This window comes from Pagrus pagrus (assembly GCF_965226575.1).
Source record: "Pagrus pagrus genome assembly, chromosome: 10".
Classification (NCBI taxonomy): Eukaryota; Metazoa; Chordata; class Actinopteri; order Spariformes; family Sparidae; genus Pagrus; species Pagrus pagrus.
In genome coordinates this window covers 25,480,503-25,503,230 of record NC_140194.1, presented here as the reverse complement: position 1 = coordinate 25,503,230, position 22,728 = coordinate 25,480,503, and the positions used below count along the sequence as shown (strand labels likewise).

The window sequence follows — 22,728 nt, the reverse complement described above, 5'->3', positions numbered from 1 at the left end:
GATTAAGACTTCTATTACCATGGCAATGTCGAAGCATTGACGTCAGCCATGGAAACCAATGTTAACTGTCAGCAGGAAACGGGAAACAAACTGCAGTTTAAGTCCAATACTTTTTGGCCCATCCAGCCACCGTGAACTCCTCTCTCGAGGACTTTGAGCCTTTTTCCATTGCTCCCAATTGATAAGACTTTAAATAACGAAGGCTCATGTTAGCTTCGGCTAAACTTTGGAAAACATGTTTATCTGAATGGCCAGTATGAACAGGAGGAATGATTACAGCGACCTTGAATATTTGTATTAAGACAGACAGGGAGAAATGAGGCAAGTATCTAGAAACCAGTTCATTTATAACTGCTGAGGGAAGTCATTCAATACTAAAATGACTGAGTCGTGAGATATGGAGAAGCCAGACGTACCTGCACCGACACAGACAAGACAGGTCGGTTTTTTCATGTGTTCCATATACACATCAAAACCTTAAATTACTAGCGTGCACGTAAACGTTCTCTATGATTTTCATTTATTCCGCTTTGAAAATCAACTTGCAGAGCCTTTACACTGCTCGAGACAGGCAATCCATCACCGTGGACAATCATCTCCTTTATTTCTGTCCAACTTGCCCTGGAAATGCAAATCAACTCAACTTTGTGAGGGCACGCAGCATCAGAGCATGACCCCTGAGTAATTGAATAGCGTGGAAGGTGTCGATGTCTGTATGTAAGTTTCCATGTTGAGAGTCTGTCTTCTATCTGCTCGCCTCCTCGATAGAGGACTCTCATCGGGGAAGATTTCAGTTTATGTGAAAAACAGCAGGTGGGCATCCGGAGAAAATTGAGAAAATTGTCACCCCCTATCCTACCACTGCCATCGTCATTATCCAGCCTCCTAAAGACACAGCAAGGCCAATTAACCCCCCTCATTACCGTGGCTATAGGCCTTCCTCTATGAAGCACAGACAAGATGGGAACGGAGCGGAGGAGTGGCTGAGGGCTGTGGGTGAGGGTTGAGGGGTGTTGATGGGTGGCAGTGCAGTCGAGGGAAGGAATAAATCAGCGGAATGAAAAATAAGAAAACGCAATTTGTCACACCATTGTCGGCTTCCGCTCTCCCCTCTCTCTTGTCGCAAGAAGAGCACGGATTCACGAGGCGAGGCTTGCGTGTCAGCCCAGCTGCTGCATCTATTTAAATGAGACTCACAGCTTCATGAAGTGAGACCGCGCATCCTTTCAATATGCAGCTCTGCAACCGCTGTGCATGTCTGGATGAAGGGAGGGAGACGCAGAGTCGAGACAGAGGGAGAGGGTGCAGCGTGAGCTGATCTGAGGGAGGGAAACGGAGTAAACCGATTTTTGAAGATATCCCGGCGGATGCATGGGCGAGACTGAAAGTGTGGAGGAGGTCTATAGCTCTAATGGGTCGTCGGGATGCACGCAGTGACTGTAAAAGACAAACTGTGTTGACAGGAAAAGCCGTTGACTCATTACTCAGTGTGTCTGTGGAGGAGAGGCAAAGTCAGAAGAAAACTCTCTCTCTCGCTGCGTGTGTTTTATATTTCATCAGATAATGGAACCTTTGCAAGAGGCAAGCTGAAATTCATTAAAAATCCTTGTCTTGAGAACGATAAGGAGGCTTTGACTGTGGTTGCAGTGCGAATGAGACACCTGTGTGCTGTAATAATGGTATTAATTAGCTTCATAAATGATCCTGAAATATTCTGTTCCAAGTGTGAATAAGAGAATAAGAGGCTTTTAGGAGACTTTTTCGTACCAGAAAAAAGGGGAATCCAACAATTTCACATATTAAGGTCTTGGGTTATCATGTGAAAGCAGTTGTAAAAGAATCTAAGAATCTAAAGAATCTTTATTAATCATACACATCCATCCTATTGATAACTACATATAGTTAAAGGAAGGGAAGATGATTCTGGAGAATGACAGTTGATTGTTGGGTCTCATCCCTCGGCCGTAAAATACCAACGCTTTGGTTCGGTATTCGACCCGAAACTCTAACCCAAAATATTGTTATTTGACAACCAGGGAATGACACTTAATCAACTATCTTTCTCCAGAATCGCCTTCCCTACCTTTAACAGGAGGCCTGTGTTACAAACTGGGGCGTAGAGCTTCAAAGATGTGGGCAATAACAAGGTAGGGAAGGTCTGTTGGTTGTAAAATAAAAGTTTAGGTTCCAATGTGTTTGGAGTTCGACTTCTGGAGGGAAGGAAAACTAGAATATCTCTGCTTCTGCTGCATTGATTTCGTCCAATTCATTTATTTATTTTTGACACACGAGCAGTGTGGCTCGAGGGATGGTAGTACCAGCTCGTCAGTGCACAACTTCAGACTTCGATAGCCCCAAAAAGTATCGGATGGATTGCTATAACATTTTGTACAGACATTTATTGTTACCATGGAATAATCTTAATGACCTTGGTGATCTGTCTTTTCCCGAGCACCATCAGCAGTTTGACATGTGTGATTTCGGGTGAAATGTGGATGGATTCTCATGAAAATTGATACAGACATTCATACAGACGCTCTACAACACAAGTCAGCGTTCACCCACTCACACACACACACCACGGACTCTCTGATTGGTGGACAACTGCTCTACCTCCTGAGCCGCAAATGATTTTTCTGGCCCATTGTGTCACATCTTTGTCCTACAAGAAGTTTTTCTACTCACGGGAGGGAAGACTTTCCTTTGTCGCTAATTAAACTTTACTGAAGGATTAAATAGAGCACCTAAACAATGTGTGTCAGAACATCTGTTTTGCTAAATTTCTCAACATCTGGTTTGTTTCCCAACTGTCAAAAAGTTTGGAAGTTTGACTAATGCACGGTCGGACACACTTTGCATTAGCAGCACGAGGGGCAGAGAGGTGTTTCCAGATATTTCCAGGTGGTCCTGATACCAGGGCAAGACACGAGGAGAGGAAAGGACAAATGAAGAGCGATTGGTGAGTGATCATCACCTCCGGGGCTCCGACTGTTTACTTGATCGATGAGCTCTTAAGCGGAGCCAGCTCTGTACGTCTGTGCTGTATGCATGTGTGCATACTGGGGCTCTAAAGGTTACATACTGAAAATGTGTTTAACTTCTGTTCAGCTTTTTCAGAGAAAGCTGTCAGCCATCCAAGGAAGCAACTGGGGCAATCAATGAGATTCACTCTCATTTCAATCTGTCTGGCAACTGTATCAGTTCTAGAGAAGCTGTCACCCTCGGGTGATGCCACCGCTACCTCTGCCTATTTCCCTCTTTTTTATTCAGTAACCCAATCTGATACGAGGCGTCAGGTCAACTAATACTGACTAATTGCAATAGATGAAGGGGGGTGGAAAATGCCATCAGCAAACTGAATTAGTTTTAATTACAGGCTATAACCAGATATAGCAGATCTGTCAATCTCAAACTCACTCCACAACTGGGACAGAGGGGGTGAGCTGGAAGGAATAACAACGCGGACCCAAAGGGAGAGGATCGAGAGAGGCTGTGGATGAAGCAAGAGAGGCTACGGTAAATTAGAAAAGCATGGGAAAGAGGGTGTTTGGCCGACTAACACATCAGAGAGGGGTTGTTGCAACTACATGCAGTGTCACTCTGAGTGAGACTCTGCTGCCCCCTAAAGACGACATCTGGAAAAATACAGGCAGACTCTGAAAGGCAAGTGTGTATCCATGTGATTGTGTGTGGCTATGCACATGGAACGTGTGTGTGCGTGTGTCCCGATTGCTCGTAAAACCGTGAAGCCCTTTGAAGACGGACCAAGGGATCGGATGAGCTGTGGGTGCAGGGTCGGGGTTACCGGGGGGTGGAGGAGGAGGAGAATGGTGATGATGTGAGGTGAGAAGCATGAAGGAGGGCCAGCGACAGCAACCAGGAAGAATGGATTAACACACTTGGATGAACTCTCCCCACACACACACACACACACACACACAGGAGAGTCAGTGGCCTGCAGGTAAAGCCAGGCAGCCTTTCAGAGGGTTTTCCTCTCGCTCTCAGTTTTAACTGAAAATCCTCTTGTCTTCACATCATCACTTACCTGCAAATACAGCTGTGGACAGACCACACGGTGACATTTAGAATATGTGTGCAAAAGTGTGCAAAATTTCCCTCAAATGTCAGAAGTGGTACAATAAAAGGCCACACACTATAAAATTCTAGAGGGCACGTTCTTCAACCTGAGCTGATGCCCTAAAAAAACACATCAGAAAGTGTATTAACTTCTTTTTCCAGGCAAACAAAGGATTCAATTCATTTGAACAGCACCGCTGGCAGGTGGATAGAAGGTTGTAGTAGGAAGCTAGCTAAAGGCCCTGAAACCAAGTTTTTTACTCAACCAGTGTTTACCAGTTTTGGTAAGTTAACATAAGAGATTTCTGTCTGTGCTTTTCTTTTCTGGTATACAGCAAGGACCCTAAAGAAAGGGTTGTTACGTCACTGAATCTTACTTTGGTGCCAGACTGTGGCGGCAGCTGTATAGAAGTCAATGGGAGACGCATGGAGAAACAAGCTACAACCCAACATATCTATAACACAGTTCAGGGAATTGGTTAACCACTGATTTTTTTTATCGACACATTCTTCGTTCCGCGACTTTGTGTAGGAGAGACTCGTGTTGGCAGTGTCACTACGGTCATATCAGCTGAAATCAGTCAGCTCTTCCCGGTTTGATCACAAAATGATAAGCCCTGCCAATGACTTGGGAGAAAAAATCAATAGTTAACCTTCTCTCTAAAGTGTGTTCCTTCATTCTTCTTTATCAGAAGTCATACGACATAGGTATGTTGGGTTTTAGTGTTTCCATGCCTCCAGAAACTGAAAGACCACACTTCAGAGAGTAGGTTAACAATGGATCTGGCAACAGGGCAAGCTGGGCAGTTTCCTTTTATGAGACAGGAAATGCAGGAGACATGGGAGCCAGCTCACAGAATCAACTACACTTTAGAAAGTCCAAAACAATAAGACCTGTGACTGCTGATACTGTACTTCTAGGCGACTTTAAAGAAAAACAAGCCCAAAGTCACATAATAAGCAGGCTTGGCAACGCTGCACCAGTGGAAAAAGGTGAAGTCTCGGATTGTTGTGAGTTGTGTGGTTACTGTCAGTCAAATCTGATCAAGCTACACCCGCACAGTCCCCATTTTTGAGTGTTAAATGCTTAATATGTCATTTTCAAGGTCAGGTTTCAGGTTTGCTTTGTCGCAAGTTTCAACTTTCTTATTTAGTCATAAATATTAAACCTCAGAGCAATAAATTAACATTTAAAAATCAGGTTTTCAGGGGCTTTAATGTTGGCAGGTGTTCAGTGGATTTCCCTTTTTGAGAAAGCAGTACATGCCAAAGGTCAAAGGTCAGGGTTCACTGTGTACTGACTGTGACATATTTCATGGTTTGAAGAAGACACAGCAGATACGAAATGGCTTTTCCATTATGTTTGGATCTCAAACCTTCATTACATTTCTATGTTTTTTCTTTTTTTTCTGACATTTCTGATATGTTTGCATTGAGAGTGTAGCTAGAGGATTAAATCTTGCTTGGCATGATTTTCACACTCCATCTTTTCCTCAGTGGCAAAGCAATCACAAGAAATATTGGAGTTTGAAAGGAAATTAAATTAAATTAAATTATGTGTTAGCATTTATTTAGGAGACAAACACTACTAGTTTTTGGCAGTATTTCAATGTATCATTCTAATTGGTTTTGGATTGCCCGAATGTTTAACAGTCATTTTTGTATATTTTTTTTTGTTTAAGAGTTTACTATATACCTTAAAAAATATAACATATTAGAGTGATACAATGCAGCACTTGTTTCAATTGTTGTCCCTTTAAACTTGCTTCACAGATGAAGACAAAGGGCTTTCATATCTGAGACCTTATCAGATAAATTAGAACAGGAAAATAACAGAGCCCCCACTCTGCCACATCTTTGACTTTTCTGGCCACTGTGAACTGTAAAAAATGGATTAGCTTCATTTGTAAGGCAATTTCCTCCCAACGAGGGACAAGAAATGAAATATACCGCCGCCCCGCACACACACGCTTTCTTCTTTAAAAAAAAAAAAAATGAAAGGATTGTCTGAATTACTGAATTATTTTTAGACGAGGCATGAATTTCCACATCAGACAGTTTCTAATCAATTTTAATCAGGTCTTTTGCTGCTTTTTGGAAACTACTGGATCTAAGACGTGTCAGACGACGGAGCGGTGCAATATCGAACTTGGCTGTGAATCCATTATCAACATGTGCTGGGCTGGAAATGTGACAAACCGCATTCTGATTAGATACAAATACAGACTGGTCTAAGTACACACTGTGGCGATGTGGGAACTTGTCAGTGATCTGAATACTTGCTGCTGCATTTGTCTGAAAAAAGTTCAAACACATCCGTTCAAAAAGCTGTTTGATCGCAGATGTTTGACAGAATCAAACGTTGCCTTTGTCACAATATGTTAATCACACGTTCACATTCCATTCATCTGAGCATCTACTTATAAAAATTAAATCTTTTTAACGCATAAAAGTGGACTTGATTAACAGTTTATCTAATTTCTAAACCAATTAAAAGCGTTCCTATCAGATAGGTGTGCAGTCGTTGTATTAAAGCCTCTGCTAAGGAGGTTTGTGTGAGCACTTTGTGAGCAATCGGTCTTCTTGGTCCTGTGCAGTCATTACTTTCACTGTACTGCATGTTATATTTTTTTTAAAAGTTCTTAATTAAAAACTGTTGGACTTTTAAATCGCTCTGTGACCAGGGCCGTCAGCCATTCCTGGGCAAAGGTAACTCAAAACAAGCCGTGGCTGCCAGCTGCAGGACTATGTCATTGTTGTTTCCATGGCAACCCGCACAAAAGCGTGCATCGTCCTCCATTGTGAGATGCCGTGATAGTGCTGCACTTTTCCTTGTCCCCCCCGTGCACATCTGTGCACATAGAGGTCTCCCATTGTCCCTGGTATGTGCGCAGACACTCACGCTGCCTGTCAAGGGCATCCTTTAAACAACTGTCCTTTTTATGCTTCTTTATTCTCCTCCCCCCGTCTTCACGACTGAACACCATCAATCTCGCCATTTAGTTTAACTTTATTTCTCACTCCATTAGTTTCTAGGACACCGAGCGGCACGGGGAGAGAGAAAAGGGAGGTGGTGGTGGTGGGGGGAGATAGAGACGGTAAAAAAACGAAAAAGAAAGTTTGGCTCCTAGGAGAGATAAAATGTAATTTCACAGTCAACTTGCTGTGATATATTATTTCACAACAATGGGGTGTGGGCTGATATGAGCCCTGCTTGGCACCTGTACAGAGCAGTTAGAACATCAGCGATGGCTCTCTGGAGAGGTTGATAGTGTGTGTGTGTGTGTGATTTTTTTTTTTTATTTAAATCACCTGAATGGAGGCACCAGGAGGGTCCAACCCAGCGGATCAGAGTGAGGAAAGTGGGCTGTAAAACATGAGCGGTGATGATACACAGCTGAAACAATTCCACTTTTGTTTAGAGTTATTTAATATGAAGTAATATTTCCAGCCTGTGTTGTCATGCCTTTGTGTATTGAGCTTTGAGGGAGTCAGTGTAACAGCAGGTGTAGAGGGGAAAAAGACAGACAAAATCCAATATTCTCCCGTTTTTCAACGTGTTCGCAGAGAGACAGTTCAGCCAAATGAAAGAATCTAAACATCATTTATTCCAGTAGCTGCACTCCCTCGTCGCTCCTGTCTCACCATTACACACACTGTGATCCAGCAACACGGTAAAGCATTGATAGATGCCTCGTGCTTCATTAGCCCCAGTCTCTCAGCCTTGGAAGCACTTACACAGTATCAAACAGCTTCAACCAGAAACCCAATGAGGCAAAAAGCCTAACCTACGCACTACAAACAGAAGATGGGATGAGACGTGCCATGTGCAAAATGTTCCTATTTTAATTCAAAAACAAAATCAGCTGACAGTCTTTCGATTGGAGCTCGAGAGGCAGTTTTTTTGATGAAACATGTCAAATATTGAAAACAAATTAAACAAAATACAGATCATAAGTCAATATATTAATGATATCAAGTGCTATGTAACATATCTGTGGGTGTGTCCTCGCCCCTTTCTCACAATTTGCTGTTCTTCTGAAATTGGGACACCAGACCCAGCACCTGCTCCGACGCCGTGATGACCTTATTCTGCAGGTAAAGAGCGCTGTTCTTAGATGTCTCGTTCAGGAAGTAGCGATAGTTCACCATGATGCCGCAGGAGTTCGCCACACCCCTGGGGCTGGTGTCTGCGTGCCAGTTGAGCCGCCACATGGTGGCGCCGTTTTGCAGGTGGAAGTTGGCCACTGGATTAAGAGCGTAGCCCCGTCTCTTCTCCCCGTAGAGGTACCAGGCGCAGAGACGCATCAGGGCCGGCTCGAGGACTCGGGACAGCCGCTCAGAGTGCATCCACTCGCTGGTGCCGATCAGCTTGCGGAGGGCCTCGGTGGCCGGGGTCCCCGGGGCTGAGTCGGTGGCCTGTTCCACCTCCTTCCACTCCTGCTCAGAGAGGAGGTCAGAGCCCCGGCCCTCCTTTCTGTACTGGCTGAGCACACCTTGGAGCCAGGAGGAGAAGCCTGGGATCGGAGACAGGCTGGAGAACTGGGACATGTGAGGGAACTCGCTCTGGAAGACATGAGGAGAGCGAGAGGGAGACAGAGTTAAAGGTCATATTGGAAACATCTTTATGTTGACAAATCGTAAAAAAAAAAAAAAAAAAAAAATACATCGACAGTAGAAAGGTGCAAATTAAAGTATCTCTTTTCCTTAAAAACATTATTATTATTGTGAATTAATCATTGAAAAACGTGTCGGGTCCGAAAATGATTGTTTTGTTTATCTGTGTGTGAATTCTGACAGTTGGTTCCAGCTTCTCGAAAGGTTTGTCAGCCAGTAGTATAACGTTGTTGGTATCACATGGTGTCGTGTTTCGTCAGCATCAAGAGCCATGATAGTTGCCAGTTTGTGGGGATAAAAACAACGTAAAAACGGCTGAGTTCTACAGTATGCAGCGAGCATACTGTGAGGCCTAATGTTAGCTACATGTAGCATCAGCAAAGTTAAAGTAAGCTAGCGTCAGCAACATTAACATTAGCTAGCTAGCGTTGGCAAGGTCAACTTTAGCTGGCTAGCATTAGCAAGTTTAACGTTAGCTGGCAAGTGTTAATAAGGGTAACTTTAACTGGCTAGTTTTAGCAAGGTTAGCTAGTGCAACAAAATGGCAGCCACTTGAGGGGGCAGATGATTCGAACAACAGAGGTGTTGTGACGTAAATGCAGTGGTAGGGGGAGAAGGAATGCCACATTTAGAGGCTGAATGTTGTCAATAACACCTTTAACCCTCAAACACATACTTTACTGATTTTAGAAACACTAAAGAAACTGTTCAAACTCTTTGTTTTTGTAATGTTTTCTCCAAAATGTGTTGAGGGTCTTTTGAGACCTGACATGTGATGCGTGTCTCTCTTTCAAACAGTGTGCAGGTGGCAGACAACAGCAGGCGATGTGGCACCAATACTGACGTTCGCTTATACAACAGTAACACAATGACACAGTCTGAGTGTCTCGGGTATACTGCAGAGCAGAGCCTTCATGGGTACTGGAGGGTCCTTATGACGAGTCTCAAACCGATATGTCTGAAGCGACTGCAGGTGAAGACTATATTTTTATGCAAATTGTGACAGCTGAAGCACAACGGGAGCATAAGTATGACAATGCTCGCTCGGAGGTCATGAGCTTGACAGGAAAATTGCCGGTCTGTGTTTATTCTTTCATAAGTAAACTCAATACACATCTTCCCGCCTCAGCCTTCAACCTCACTCAGTCTAAATAAATTCCAGTCCTTCTCAGTCTAGTGTATATATACAGTATACATACAGACTAGTGTGCGTTATACACCCTATACCCTATTAAAACAAGTTTATTTGGGCGGGGATTCAAAAACCTTTAATACTATGTTTCTATGTTTGCTGTCAATGTCTGAAAAGTTAAGAGGCAATGTTATTTTATTTTGTAGCTGTACCAGTGTTAAATACAGAAATAAAGACCTAGGGTGTGCAGGAATGTCTGCAAAAACATCTGGCGTTATGGGTTCACAAAGGTTTCTTTTTTTAATCCCCTATTTTGAAACACAAAGAAGTTGCAGAATCATTTACATGCGTAAAGAAACAGCTCGGCACGGAACTGCCTCAGCCTGACGAGAACAAAATTTAGGAGGAGATGGGGCTGAGGAAACAAGGTAAACATAGAGAGAAAACAGATGAGAGGTGGCAGAGATTTGATCCCGACCAGAATGCAAAAGGTAGCAACTTCTCAACAGTGGAAATAAGGCGGATAAACACTCAACCTCGGTATCAAAACACAAAACAACATCTTTTTTGTTTGTGCACAGGCTGCTGCTCTGGCCTTCAACTCCTCAGACAGAGACGGCATTACAAATCAACTCCATCGCTTCACGAACCTGCCCTACTGATGGAGATGGATGATCCTTCCCTCCCTCTTATTCTGTCCTCCTCCTCCTCAGTCCCCCACACTCTCACCTTTAATACCAGTCCTCTTCTCTCACCCACCTCTCCCGCTTGTCTCGTCTCGACCACACACGCACACGCACACACACACAACACCCACCCATCTCATAGGTTTTCTTCCACCCCACTACTCTCTACTCTCGCCAAAATCCTCCCCCTCATCTCCACCCAGCTTCGCGCTCCGGCATATGGGTTGATAAGTGAGAGATGTGGCAAGAAGAGGAGTGAACGGCTGCAGAGGAAAGTGGAAGTGTCAGACAACCCCTGGAGGGACACGCTGCCGTCCGTGTGCCTCGCTCTGCAACATTGTTTTCCCTCATTTCTCCTTGATTTCGCCCTCCCACTTCAAAATGCAGCCTTCTCACTTTCCACATCCTGCTGGCTCCCGCGCCTTACGTTTGCATCATAGTCTTGTTTTCCATTCAAACCTCGACTTTGTCTCTACTAGGTGCTCCCTGTGTTGAAAGTGGACAGGGTTAACAAAGAAAAGAAGGAAGTGGAAATGAGGACAGAGGTGGTAGGAAAGGTGAAAAAGGAAGAGGGGGGACGGATATAGAGGAAAAGGAGGAGCCGTGCCAGAACTATGCTCTAGGGTCCAATCTACAAAGACAAGCAAGACCTCCTGCCTTCACCTTAAATCACGACTGTGACCTTTTCGTTTCCACTCTATCATCTATCCATCATCTCAGCGGTCCCTCTGCGGCTGCGTAGCTCCTCTCTTCACCTTTAAGTAACATGGAGCCCAGTCAGAAAGCCAGGGCTGGTGCAGAATTCAACTGCGTTTTTGTTTCGAGGAGCCTCAGGGTGTTGAACTAACACTGTAGGGGTCAGGGGTTCGATTCCCACCAGGATCATAAAAAAATAATTGCACTCATGGGCCGCTTTTGATGAAAGCGTCCAGTAAAGGTAGTAACAGCTCCAAACAGTACTTTCTACTGCCCTACAAAGCACAAAATGCAATTACAAGTGCAATCACAATTGGGAGAAGACCAGAATCTGACTTTTTGGCATCAGTTGGATGGAGAACTTGGCCCCGGCTTGAGAATCTGCTCTAGAAACTTGAGTTGAACTTAACTTTATGTTTATTATATAAACGTTTGCAATTTATTTGTTAGAAAGACAGCACAGAAGAAGCTGGTATGCAAAGCTAGCAGACCTCTTGATGAAGACAACGTCCCCCATCTGTGAGGCTTTTACAACTTGGTGCGATATAACCTACTTTTCAGCCTCTGACACAAATCACACTAATGCTGATGCAAAAAACACAAAACAGTATCTGCTGAGCTCAATGAACTGTATTGTTGCCATTTATAAAAATGTCAATAAGTGAAAAGTCATGTCAACAGTCCTGTTGTTTGAATAAGCTGAAAGCTCTAAAAAAAACCTTATTTTTATGAGGATGCACTATAAAGAGCTCCATCTGTTGGGCAGAGTGCTCCATTCAATGTTCCAATTATTAACAAGTGCTACATGGAGTGGCCCGACATGAAGGGTTCTTCTGCGCTTATTGAGAGGGATGGATGAGGTTTGATTACTGCCTGCCTAGTGACTACTGCTCTGTTTACGTGTGTGCTTTCAGCAAATACATTCACACTTTAACCTCAGCTCACATGCACTTCAAATTCACCCAGGAGATGTATGACTCAGCACTGAGGCTGAAAAAAAATGGAATTTTTTAACAGTAATCAAACAAAATTCTTCACATATTTCTGGGAGGAATACTGCTGTGCATCTGGGCCACACCTGAAGGCTACCGTATAGCCTTGTATAACCGAGTTCTGCACATGAGTTATGCAGAGGGAAACACCTTGTTTGGGTAGCAGACAAACTTTTTGCACATACACCATAGAGGAGGAGCTGAGGAGCTGTGCAGGAGGTTTCAGCTGGATCTGTGCCATGTATTGCCTCAGTATAAGCTGTTCTTATCTCGCTATAATGACACAGGGTGGTTTTATAGCTTCACTGATATGACTGGGTACTTTATGGTGTTTCAGAAAACAGAAGTTTACATAACCTTGCCTCCTCTGTGACCTTACATTATGCCTTACCTCAGATTTACCCAAGACAAATCTTTAGTGGAATTCAAATAGCTTTTCTGTTACGGTATTTTAAAATGCTGTTGACCCAGAATGTTTGTTTATTCAAGACCTGTGATATTTCAATCACACAATGTGATTTTGGGGTATATGAATACAATTAACTTGACTTGAGTTTAAAGTTAAATTATTTAAAATGTAACAAGCTGCAGTATCACTTTAAGCCACCATAACAATCTAATGTACTTTAAGAGAAACTCTATACACTGACATTGACAGCTACCAAAGGTATTTCTTAAAGGTCATATTGATAACATTTTTATGTAGACAAATCATCTAAAGAAAAAAAAAAACAACCTCTACAGAGCTTGTAGAAAGGTGCAGGACAAAAGTGTCTCTTTTCCTTAAAAGCATTATAATAAATGTGTTCAATAATCAATAATTATGTTATCAATAACACCTTTAAAATGGAGCTTCTTCTAAGCGTTTTGGTATTTTGTACACACAATGACGCAGACGCCCATGCTTTCCTCCTAACTGGGTCCGATCGGTGTACGTAGCATCATTGGTAAATGTGGACTGTGTGTTATGATATTTCAGTTTGTACATTGATGGAATGGATGTTATAGTGTCTATATTTATAAAGACACTAACGGTGATTGAAAGTACAATGATGGAAAAGAGAGGCCAAGACAGCTGCTGACAATGTTTTAATAAAAATCCCAATAAAATGGTCATGTGGAAAGTGTTTTCAGGTGTTTTAGTATGGACGGAAATTCTTTCTTAAACTGTTAAACTTGGTTTTTAAACAGAAACATATTAGTGTGGCTGTAGCCTTAGTGGTTTGGGCTTTGCATGTAGGCACAGAAGAGTTTTGAAACTGTTGTAAATGTGGGCCAGAATAAACCAAGAACACTGCAGCTCTCGTTCTACTGAAGATGAAGCTGTGATCATTTCTCCAGCTCCCACAACAAATATTAATGAATTAAAACAAATGTACATTGCCTTTCTGAATGCGACTTTTAAAAAAGACCATGCATAGTCCTTCGATCAACTTTTTGCTGACAGATGTGCTACACTTCACCCTGCTTCCCATGGCACTCACCTGTAGTTCTCGCACCACCCTCTTGATGAGGTAGTTTCCCAGCTCCACCCCTTGTAGACCGGCCTGGGTGGAGGAGATGGAGTAGAAGATGGCTGCGTTTACCTTGTTGACATCCTCCTCGGAGTGGAGTGTGGCAAACTCACGGACGATGCTCTAAGAGGAAAAACACACATTTTTTTTTGTTTCACAGACAAATTCTGCATTACTCATCCAGATACAAGCCCTTTCCTCTCAGCTTCATAGCTGGAGCCAAAGCAGGAGTCTCGTGCAACTACTTCAGAGCTGCTGAGGCAAGACTGTGGATAATGCTGCACTATTTCACACCGTGGAATATTTCAGTGTTGTCAAAAACACCTTCTTCTCACTGTAAATGCCAGGAGAAATAAGTCAGCGGTGTAGAGGTTACTCCCGCGGGGATATGCAGTTTAAAGGCCTCTGTATTGTTTTTCACACAGCAATAATCCATTTGTCATCTGAGAGGAGGAACAAAATAGTAAATCCCAGATGTTTAACTATCCTCCGAGGTGTGTTAAAGTGAGACAAACCATTACAACAGCCTGCAGCTATTGCCTCTAACCTGAATGTTATCGGAGATGTCTTCAGTGAGGGCCACATGTAACACAACCAGGGGTTCTCCCGGCATGGCGGCATGGGTGAAGGCATAACAGCGGCGGTACGGCCCCACTCTGCGCTTCAGGTCAGTCCAGTTCCTTACAGGGTGCACTGCCTCGTACCTGGAAGAGGGTCTGAGAGTTACTCTTTCAGTTTTTGAATAAACCGTTTGCTAAGCCCCGCCCTCCTTAGTTACTGTTGCTCCACTACCCTCACACAGAGGAGACGAAGCCAAAGTCTCATTTACATCCCATTTTTCTCCTGAATGAACTGTCCGATTTTATTAGCTGTAGCTTGCTAGCTAATTCAGCGACTGTTAGCTTCGGGAGTTGGTTCTAAAGCCATCTATGGATGACTCGTTTAACTGTTTTAAAACAATTACCCTCAAAAATTTGTCTTAGATATGCACTTTATGGCTGCGTATGATTGCATGCTAAAACTGCTGATAGCAGCGTGAAGTTTGTTAGATCTAGCATAATAAGAGTCTTACTTAATTCCACATTTAAACCGGCATTAGACAACTTTTTTGCTTTAACTTATCATTGTGAAAAACGTGCTTTCACTCTGCCACCAGGCTCGATTTTTCTAGGAAAAAATTAAGGTTGAATTACGGCACAAAGGAAGGAAGTCTGACATTGGCCAACCAGAACAGTAAGAGACATTGTATTACCCGGTCAATATCCCCATGAATGGTGAAAGAACTGGAATAACTGAAAACTCTACGCTGCAAAAGAAACGGCGCTGATGGAAGAGGCAAAGGAGGTGTAGAGGGAGAGTGATAGAAACTGAGCTAAAACAAGAGATAACAAATGGGCATTCAATCAATGGAGAGCGCGGTGTTGTGTCTAAGTCTGTTCCCTCACTGGTATGTGTTTCCCTTTACCACCAGAGCATGAGATGGTTAAAAACCAACATTCTTTCTACTAGACCAGGACGTAACAAAACCTGCCAACTTCTTTATGCAGCCTAGTGTTTCGCTCTGAGTCACACTGTTGTTTCTTTTTGCTATGGACAGTAGCCAGGTTACAGGTAGTAGCCTGGCTCCTGGCTTCCTTCGCGGCAGTGGTGCCAACAGTAATAACATAAGGAAACGCTGGGGGGAGAAAGTTGAAATGTTTATTTCTGCTTTGAATCTAACATAACCTTGTATCGATGTTTAGCGTATATAATTGGACAAGCCAGACAGAGTTCAGATATATGCTTTGAAGATTATATCTACAGTCTCAAGTTCCATTCAGTTTTCATACGGTGCTGCATCATTTGTATGTAAGAAAAAGAAAATCTGATGAAATGAAAGAGAGAGGTAGAGAAAAAAACACGGTGTGAGGGAGCATGAATGCCCTTACTGGCTGATTTTCTGCAGGATCTCGCAGGGGGACTGCCAGGTGATTCTCTCCAGATGGAGCAGGCCTACAGAGAACCACTCTGAAAGCAAACTCTTCAGAGTGCCATTCAGGTCCTTGGAGAGAAAAAAAAGGTGAGAGTTTAGAATTAACATCCAAATCCAACTGATAATAGAAAGCCGCCACATTCTGCCTCTTGGCAGCCAGTCTGTTGGGAAAATAAAAGAAGGAACTATATATGATATGAATAAAACACTGGTGTGTAGGAAACTCCTCATAATGAATGAGTGGTAGCCAGTATTTTAAGTTATCTGAGCACTACAAGAAATGTCTATTTATTGGGGCTATGAGAGTATGTTGGTAATTTTATTCAGATCTTATAAAGAACAAACTAATTTAAAGCATTAACTGGAAATTGCGGCTTTTATATGACTACTTAAGAACAGGATAAACACAAAGCCTCGCCACCTCCTTTATTGAAGCTCTACCTCACTGACTGACAGCGAAGTTGCTCGAGCTTTTCTGTGGGTTATAAAAATATTCCATAACGGTGTCTCACACACTGTGCGCGGTCCCCTGGGTATCTGTGTGCCGTCTGAATGTTTTCACATTATGAGGAGTGATTCGTTTGAACCTGCGATGGGTGTAGACGTGGCACTTCAATAAACAATTTGCCATTTCAAAGCAGGCCTGTCCTCCTGCAAAGGTCAGACCTCATTTAAAGCAAATCTCCTGCAAACACACGAACAAGCGCAGGCGGTGCACATGCGCAGACACACAAATACCGCTTATATTGGCTGCTCCGTAGGATGGCTTCACTTCGGGCTTACTCTAATGCCCGCTTGTCAGTCATAAAAATAGCTAATACAAACAAGCTCAAACACAGTCATGGTACAAAAGCCAGCGGCTGAAGTTCTCAATGAGCAAACCAAAACTAACAAAACTTGAAATTCTCCCTCACACATATGCATCAGGCGCTGCATTATTCAGCTCTATGGTTGAGAAGTTTCACGCTGGAAAATTCTGTTGAGTGAAGAGCAAATCAAAAGTAAGCCTCGGAGAAAGAAAAAGTTCAGCAAAACTTCCCATGCGACAGTGCGTGTACGCTGTATATGTGTACTTCACAAACTGCCTGAGGTGAAATAATCTACGATGGCCGGTAATCCCAGCCTTACATTTCTGTGGGGGGGGGGGGGGGGAACGCAGCACATCAACAACCCGTGAGAGTGCAGCTGCTGCCCTAGGTAGCCAATTCTTACTCACACAAAGGGAAGGCCAAACTGAGGTGTGTTGCCATTGACCCAGCAGAAGATGAAGTCTTTTGAAATGGGACTAGCATTCAAAGCCTGAGGTAGGAGGGAGAGGAAGGACGGGAAAAGAAGAAAATCCTGCAGTCCATTGGAAAGAAAATGAAGGAACACTTTTTGACACCGTGCCGGTGTGGCAAGGTGCTGATGTTGCAGCTGATATATTGAGTTATAATGTGATTATACAGAGACAGCAGTGCCTGGAAAGAACGATATTCTATCTAAGGCTGAATGACCACACTGCTGAAGTGTCTGCAGGTCAATCTGTGTGATTGTTGCCAGAACCTTTAGTCCAGTAGGCTGAATGCCACTGGCAAGACTGGAAAGTCTATCTAAGGGAGGGAGGGGGGCTCACTGATACTTCGTGAAATCCAAAGCATTTAAAATGAAATCTCTGACTCGTCTTTACATCTTTTATCCACTCAGTTTATGGACAGGTGAACGAGAAACAAGAATGAAAGGCCTGGAGGGAGACAGAGTGAGGAGGAACATCAAAAATCAATTATCCAACAAAGAGAGACTAATCTAGCAGAGAATTTAAAGTGACACTCCTCCAAGAACAGCAGTAGCTACAGCACTGTGAAGTCCAAACTTCCATCACTCCAGTCATTTTAGAAAGTCTATCATTTTTTCCCTCCATGTTTCAGTGTTCCTTTTGATTATCCTCTGGTATGCATGTGTGCTCAACACCTGTAGTACAGGCTTTAATCACAACGACCTTTTCCCATTCTTAGCACAATCAATTCTGGCAATAACAACAAGAAAAGATTGCTGTGTACCGCCAAGACCAAGGTGGTCAACACTCCATAGGTAGCTTAGACCTTTGTAAGCTACAAAAGGTCTCAGTGGGCCTCTGTTATTGGGATTAAATGCATCTGAACCACCTCTCGGCAGGAATAAAATAGATTTTGAGCAGGAGAGAAGAGGCTCTTAGTCCTCTGGCGATAGTAGAGTGAGGGTTTTTGAAAATCAGAGTACGGTCTATATATAGCCTGCAAGCTTCTGCAAAGCCACTTGTTGATTTTCTAAATGCAGCTTTCACATCAGCTCACACTACAGCCCTTTAGACTCCGCATTATTATATTATTATTATAACTTTCTGCGCCTTTGTTTGTTCACACTGAACCGAGCAGCGCTGCAGAACCAAAAGAGGCGTGACGGGACACATCATGACTCCAACGTAGACATAAAGCCAACATGAGGAATACAAAACAGACTGATGGTTAACAAGTATAGACTCCAGCACAAAGGATAATTTCACCCTAAAATGAAAATTCAGTCATTCCCTGTTCATCCTCATGCCAATGGAAAGTCAGGTGAAGTTTCCTAGTCCGCAAAACATTTCTGGAGCTTCACCGCAAAACAGTGATGCAGCATTGTCATAAACAACTTAAGTAGATGGCGACTTTGGAAAAAAACAAAACATAAAACATGCAATCCAAGTCTCCTGAAGCACTGCCTTTATTTCCACTCTTGACGTGTAGTCTGGCTCACTTCAGACGTGCTGCCACAAGAATTTAGCTTTAAAAACAGTTTAAATGACGTCTTTTCAAATCAATTTGGGTTCTCTGCGCTTGCGAGGACTTAGATCACGCCGGACTAGCTGTTTGGAGACGTGTGACGTTTCCTTTCATTGTTTGTTTTTTTTCCGTTTTAAACTGGTCCCCATCTACTTCAGTTGTGTAGTATAATGCTGCAAGGCTGTTCTGCTGTGAAGCTCCAGAAATGATTTTGTAATTTTGTCAACTACGAAACCCGACTTTTCATCGGCTCATGGGTGAGTAGATAATGACTAAATTTCCATTTTCTGGTGGACTTATCCTTAAAAAAAAAATATCAAAAAATGATTTAAAAAACTGTTTAAATCCTGATTCATCTTATAAAAAACTAAATGCTGCAGGTTGGATATTGCTGAAAGCACAATCCTTTCTATTTTGCTCTACTTTTTGACATACACTTCTATAGACCCCAAAATGTAACAATTAAGAAAACGATCGCTAGTTGCAGTGCAAACTAAAACATATGGTGTCACACAGTTAACTCTGTCTTCTACTGCACATTTAATACAAGTACATAAATATAAACTCACTAGTGCCTTTGTTTAGGTGATGCACCTGTGAAGACAGTAGTTGGATATGCAAGCTCGTCAAATTACTCTTTGCGCGAAACGGGTGAGCAAGTTTTAGTATCAATCATCTACGGTTCATTATGCACTCTGCCTTGGCCTCTGAAACTTGATTTGAAAGAAAGGTCTCAGATGCTAATAACACACAGTGTTCATTTGAATACTCATACAAATTAATTGTACAGAAATAATAAGACAGCAAGCTTTCTATCTGAATGTTTATTAGCTCTTATTCCAAGGTTTGCACTGAGACTCCTACACTCTGGTGCTGAACTGCATTGAAAACTGTAACTTAATTTGACTGAACATGAATGACAGAACAATAAAGTAAATGAGACTACACGAGCCACGTCTGTGTGATGGGAAATGTAACGTTTTGGTTTTTAATCCAGCTTCCTTTTCTTTCAATCTTATTTTCACTTTGTCATCAAAATACTCATTACATACCTGATTTATATTCTGCTCTTTCACCTGGTTGCTGCAGCAGAGTAGCTTTGGCCCTTCCGTGTAGAGAATGAAATATTGTCACAGGGTCTATTTTAACACAACAGCATACAGCAGCAGCTCTGCTACAGTAACTTTATCTCTGCAGCCATGACAAAGAGAAAATATAAAGGAAGACCTGAAATTGATCCCCAAAAAAGCTCAGTTGACTCATCTGCAAAGCATCCTAAGATATGAGGACATTTAAAGATCTATTTTAGTTCACTGAGCTTGGCATGGGGCAAACTGGGCCAAAGGTAACAGCCACTCAAGATATGATGAAATGTGAGCCATGTCATGGGGCAAAGCAAGGGGGGCAGTTAATGCCTCAGTGTGGGTGTTAGTTGTGTAAGCAGCTATACTGCTGATGCAGTTAAATTACATCACACACAATATCCAAACATTCAGGTTCAGCCATTCAGCCAACAGTGTCAAACGCCTATACGCGAACAGCACTGTTTGACTCATGCGAGCACCCGTAGAAAAAGTAAACAAACGTTTTACCCTGATATGTGGGCTCTCGCTAGCTTTGGATGAGATTATTTCAAGCACATCGGCTCGGAGATCCACCAGAAACTTCACTCCTCCCTCGACTCTGCTTATGTGGTTAAGCAGCTGTTTATATCGGGGAGTCAAGCTGTACCGCAGCCTGTCTTCAACTTGCAAAATGGTCGCCAAGTCTCGTAGCTGAGTGTCCAACAGCTTCGCGGCGAGCTCCGAGACGCTCTTGTGGTCCACTCCGAAGTCTTGAGACAGCTTCGTCAGGACACCGAGTTTGTCGTCCTTGTTCAGACTGTTGTAGAAGTGCATAAAGTCCAAGCTGTTTGACTCGGGAGGAGGAGGGGACTTGTCTCTTGTTTCGTATGTGGGTACAGCTGCAACGACCCTCGCCAGTATCTCCTCCATGCTCGTGACACTGCCACGAACTGGGGTCGAGTACCAGCGGCAAACGCTGACGTCCGAGGCCCTGAGAGCCGCTTTGAGGACAGTCCGGTGTCGCCAGCACCTCACACTGCTGCGAAAAGCCCAGATTACAGGGTGGGATATCATCGCCGGGAGGGAGCTCAGCTGTCTGTTTGGAACCCGCGACCAGTGAACGCACAGGAGGCAACCACTTCCGGGTCTCTTAAAGAGACAGTACAGCTGTCATAGACTGAAGGTCCATGACAGGTCTAGTCTCATATAATGAGTACAAAATATAAGAGGGTCAACCATACAGAACTTTCTTTATTTGATCAAAATCACATGGCCTTAATATTAAATGTTTAGGATATATCGTGATACACAATATAACACTTGATATTCTGAAATATCACAATATTTTTTGACAAAATAATTCAGCTGTGACACTATCTAGGGTTGATTGTTGGTATCTTAACAGAATATTAATGCCATAAGATTTTTATTTAATAATCATCAATAATGTGGATTTAATGACTACTTTGTAAAGGCAAGTATTAAAGTCCACGTGCAAATTCATAAGGGCACTGCTCAAAATGAGATTGGGATATGGGTGCATATATACATATGCATAGTAATATGCAATAAAAGTCAAATGAACTGTGTGGCATTATTTTGGGGGGCAAAACACAATACAACATTCAGATATGTCACAGAATAAACAATCAAGTGAAACACTAAAATATCTCAATACTAATTTTAAGTAGTGTAAATTGAAGGACATTGGTCTATAATTGTCTTTTTCTTCTGAAACCTGAAATGTAATCAGTATTAAACCTTTTTTTAACTGTGGCTGATCCAGACATTCTGTTTCAGTGTGTTTCTTTGTTAACATTTTGTGTCTTTACCAAATCCATTCATTTTTAGCAATACATGCTTTTCTTTTCATCTGCTCATACTGAGAACTGAACAGACTGTTGGTAAAGTTATGTTGTAAAGGAGGTTGTAAAATAAACTTTTATTTTTAAATCTGATTTCCTTACTTTCATGTGTTAATTGTTTATGTTGACATATAGATGTTTTTGTTCCAGGATTCTTGACCTGTAAACAGAACAACAGTTTAGTCACCGTGATATGACAACCTAAAGGTTCGCAGAGGACATATAAGTGAAGCTTTGTTTCAGCCAGTGACCATTTATTGACTTATTCACAGTACCCAACAGGTGAATCTGTAGAGAGTTGCTGTTGCCTATTTTTTAATAATCTGTAGCTGCTTGATAGAAAGACAATGATCTAGAAATTGTACTTATTGGGCACATTCTCTGTGAACATCATATTATAAAAAAACAATGGGAAAACCATAATCCAGAAATCAATACACACAATTTAAATTGAGTTTTTGTTTTTGACTATATTTCTCTGCTACTGAAGCTGATAAATCAAAAATCTCAAAGGTGATATAGACAATAATATACACCTCTGTGCCTTAAACTATCCTCTTTTGTAATAGCATTGTCTGCATGTGTTCAGGAGAAACCAGTGCTCTGCATGCTTGAAAAATGGTCAAGCAGAACAGTAATAGGTCATGCACAGGATCAGGGCTTTCTGACAGTGCAAACCTTTCCCTTCTGACTTCCATTTCCTCAACAATCTGCAGATCATAACCTCCTAAACACATTTTTTGAAAGCTGATTTTTCTCTGTGTCCCTGACAGAACTCAATGCTGTAAGAAAGGATTGTCCCTTTTCTTATTATGAAACAACCACCACATTTTATGAATTCAATTTATTTTAAAGCATTTTATGGATATGAAGTAAAGAAGATCTATTCTTAGATTTGTCCAACAGCTTGCCCTGAATACTTTCGTCTGATTTCAAAGTCGAGCCATATGTTCTTATAGACATACTGAGACTCCAAATCAACCATTTTCATGGCAGCTCTCAGAACATAAACACAGCATATGGATGACATTAGTTGTATTGTGATATGTTACACTGAACACAAGCATTAACAGACAATGTGAAAAAAAAAGGCCTTTCAATATTGTCGGCAGTTTTTGGAAAGGTTGTGAATCCTATTCATTGATGCTATTCTGTTTATTGTTTAACATTTGTGTAACATGAAATATGAAATATATTAGAATTACGTATAGGGTAATATCACTCACTCACTAGATAAATGAGTAAAGGGAAAACAAGAAGACAGTAATGATGCAGGCACCGCCATTTTTATGTCAGCGCTGAATAATTTGTTTCATATTTGATGGAAAGGAGC

The 22,728-nt window shown here is 42.3% G+C and overlaps 1 protein-coding gene across 1 annotated transcript; it reads right to left on the bottom strand.

Moving 5' to 3' along the window:
- Positions 1-7,664: 7,664 nt before the first annotated feature.
- mlycd (malonyl-CoA decarboxylase) lies at positions 7,665-21,449 on the bottom strand. The gene is made up of 5 exons (XM_084364582.1): positions 20,059-21,449; positions 15,643-15,755; positions 14,262-14,418; positions 13,685-13,837; positions 7,665-8,643 (listed from the first exon to the last, which is right to left on the bottom strand). The coding sequence occupies exons 1-5, from the start codon at positions 20,602-20,604 to the stop codon at positions 8,098-8,100; spliced, it is 1,515 nt and encodes a 504-aa protein (XP_084220708.1). The 5' UTR covers positions 20,605-21,449; the 3' UTR covers positions 7,665-8,097.
- Between the last annotated feature and the right edge of the window lie 1,279 nt (positions 21,450-22,728).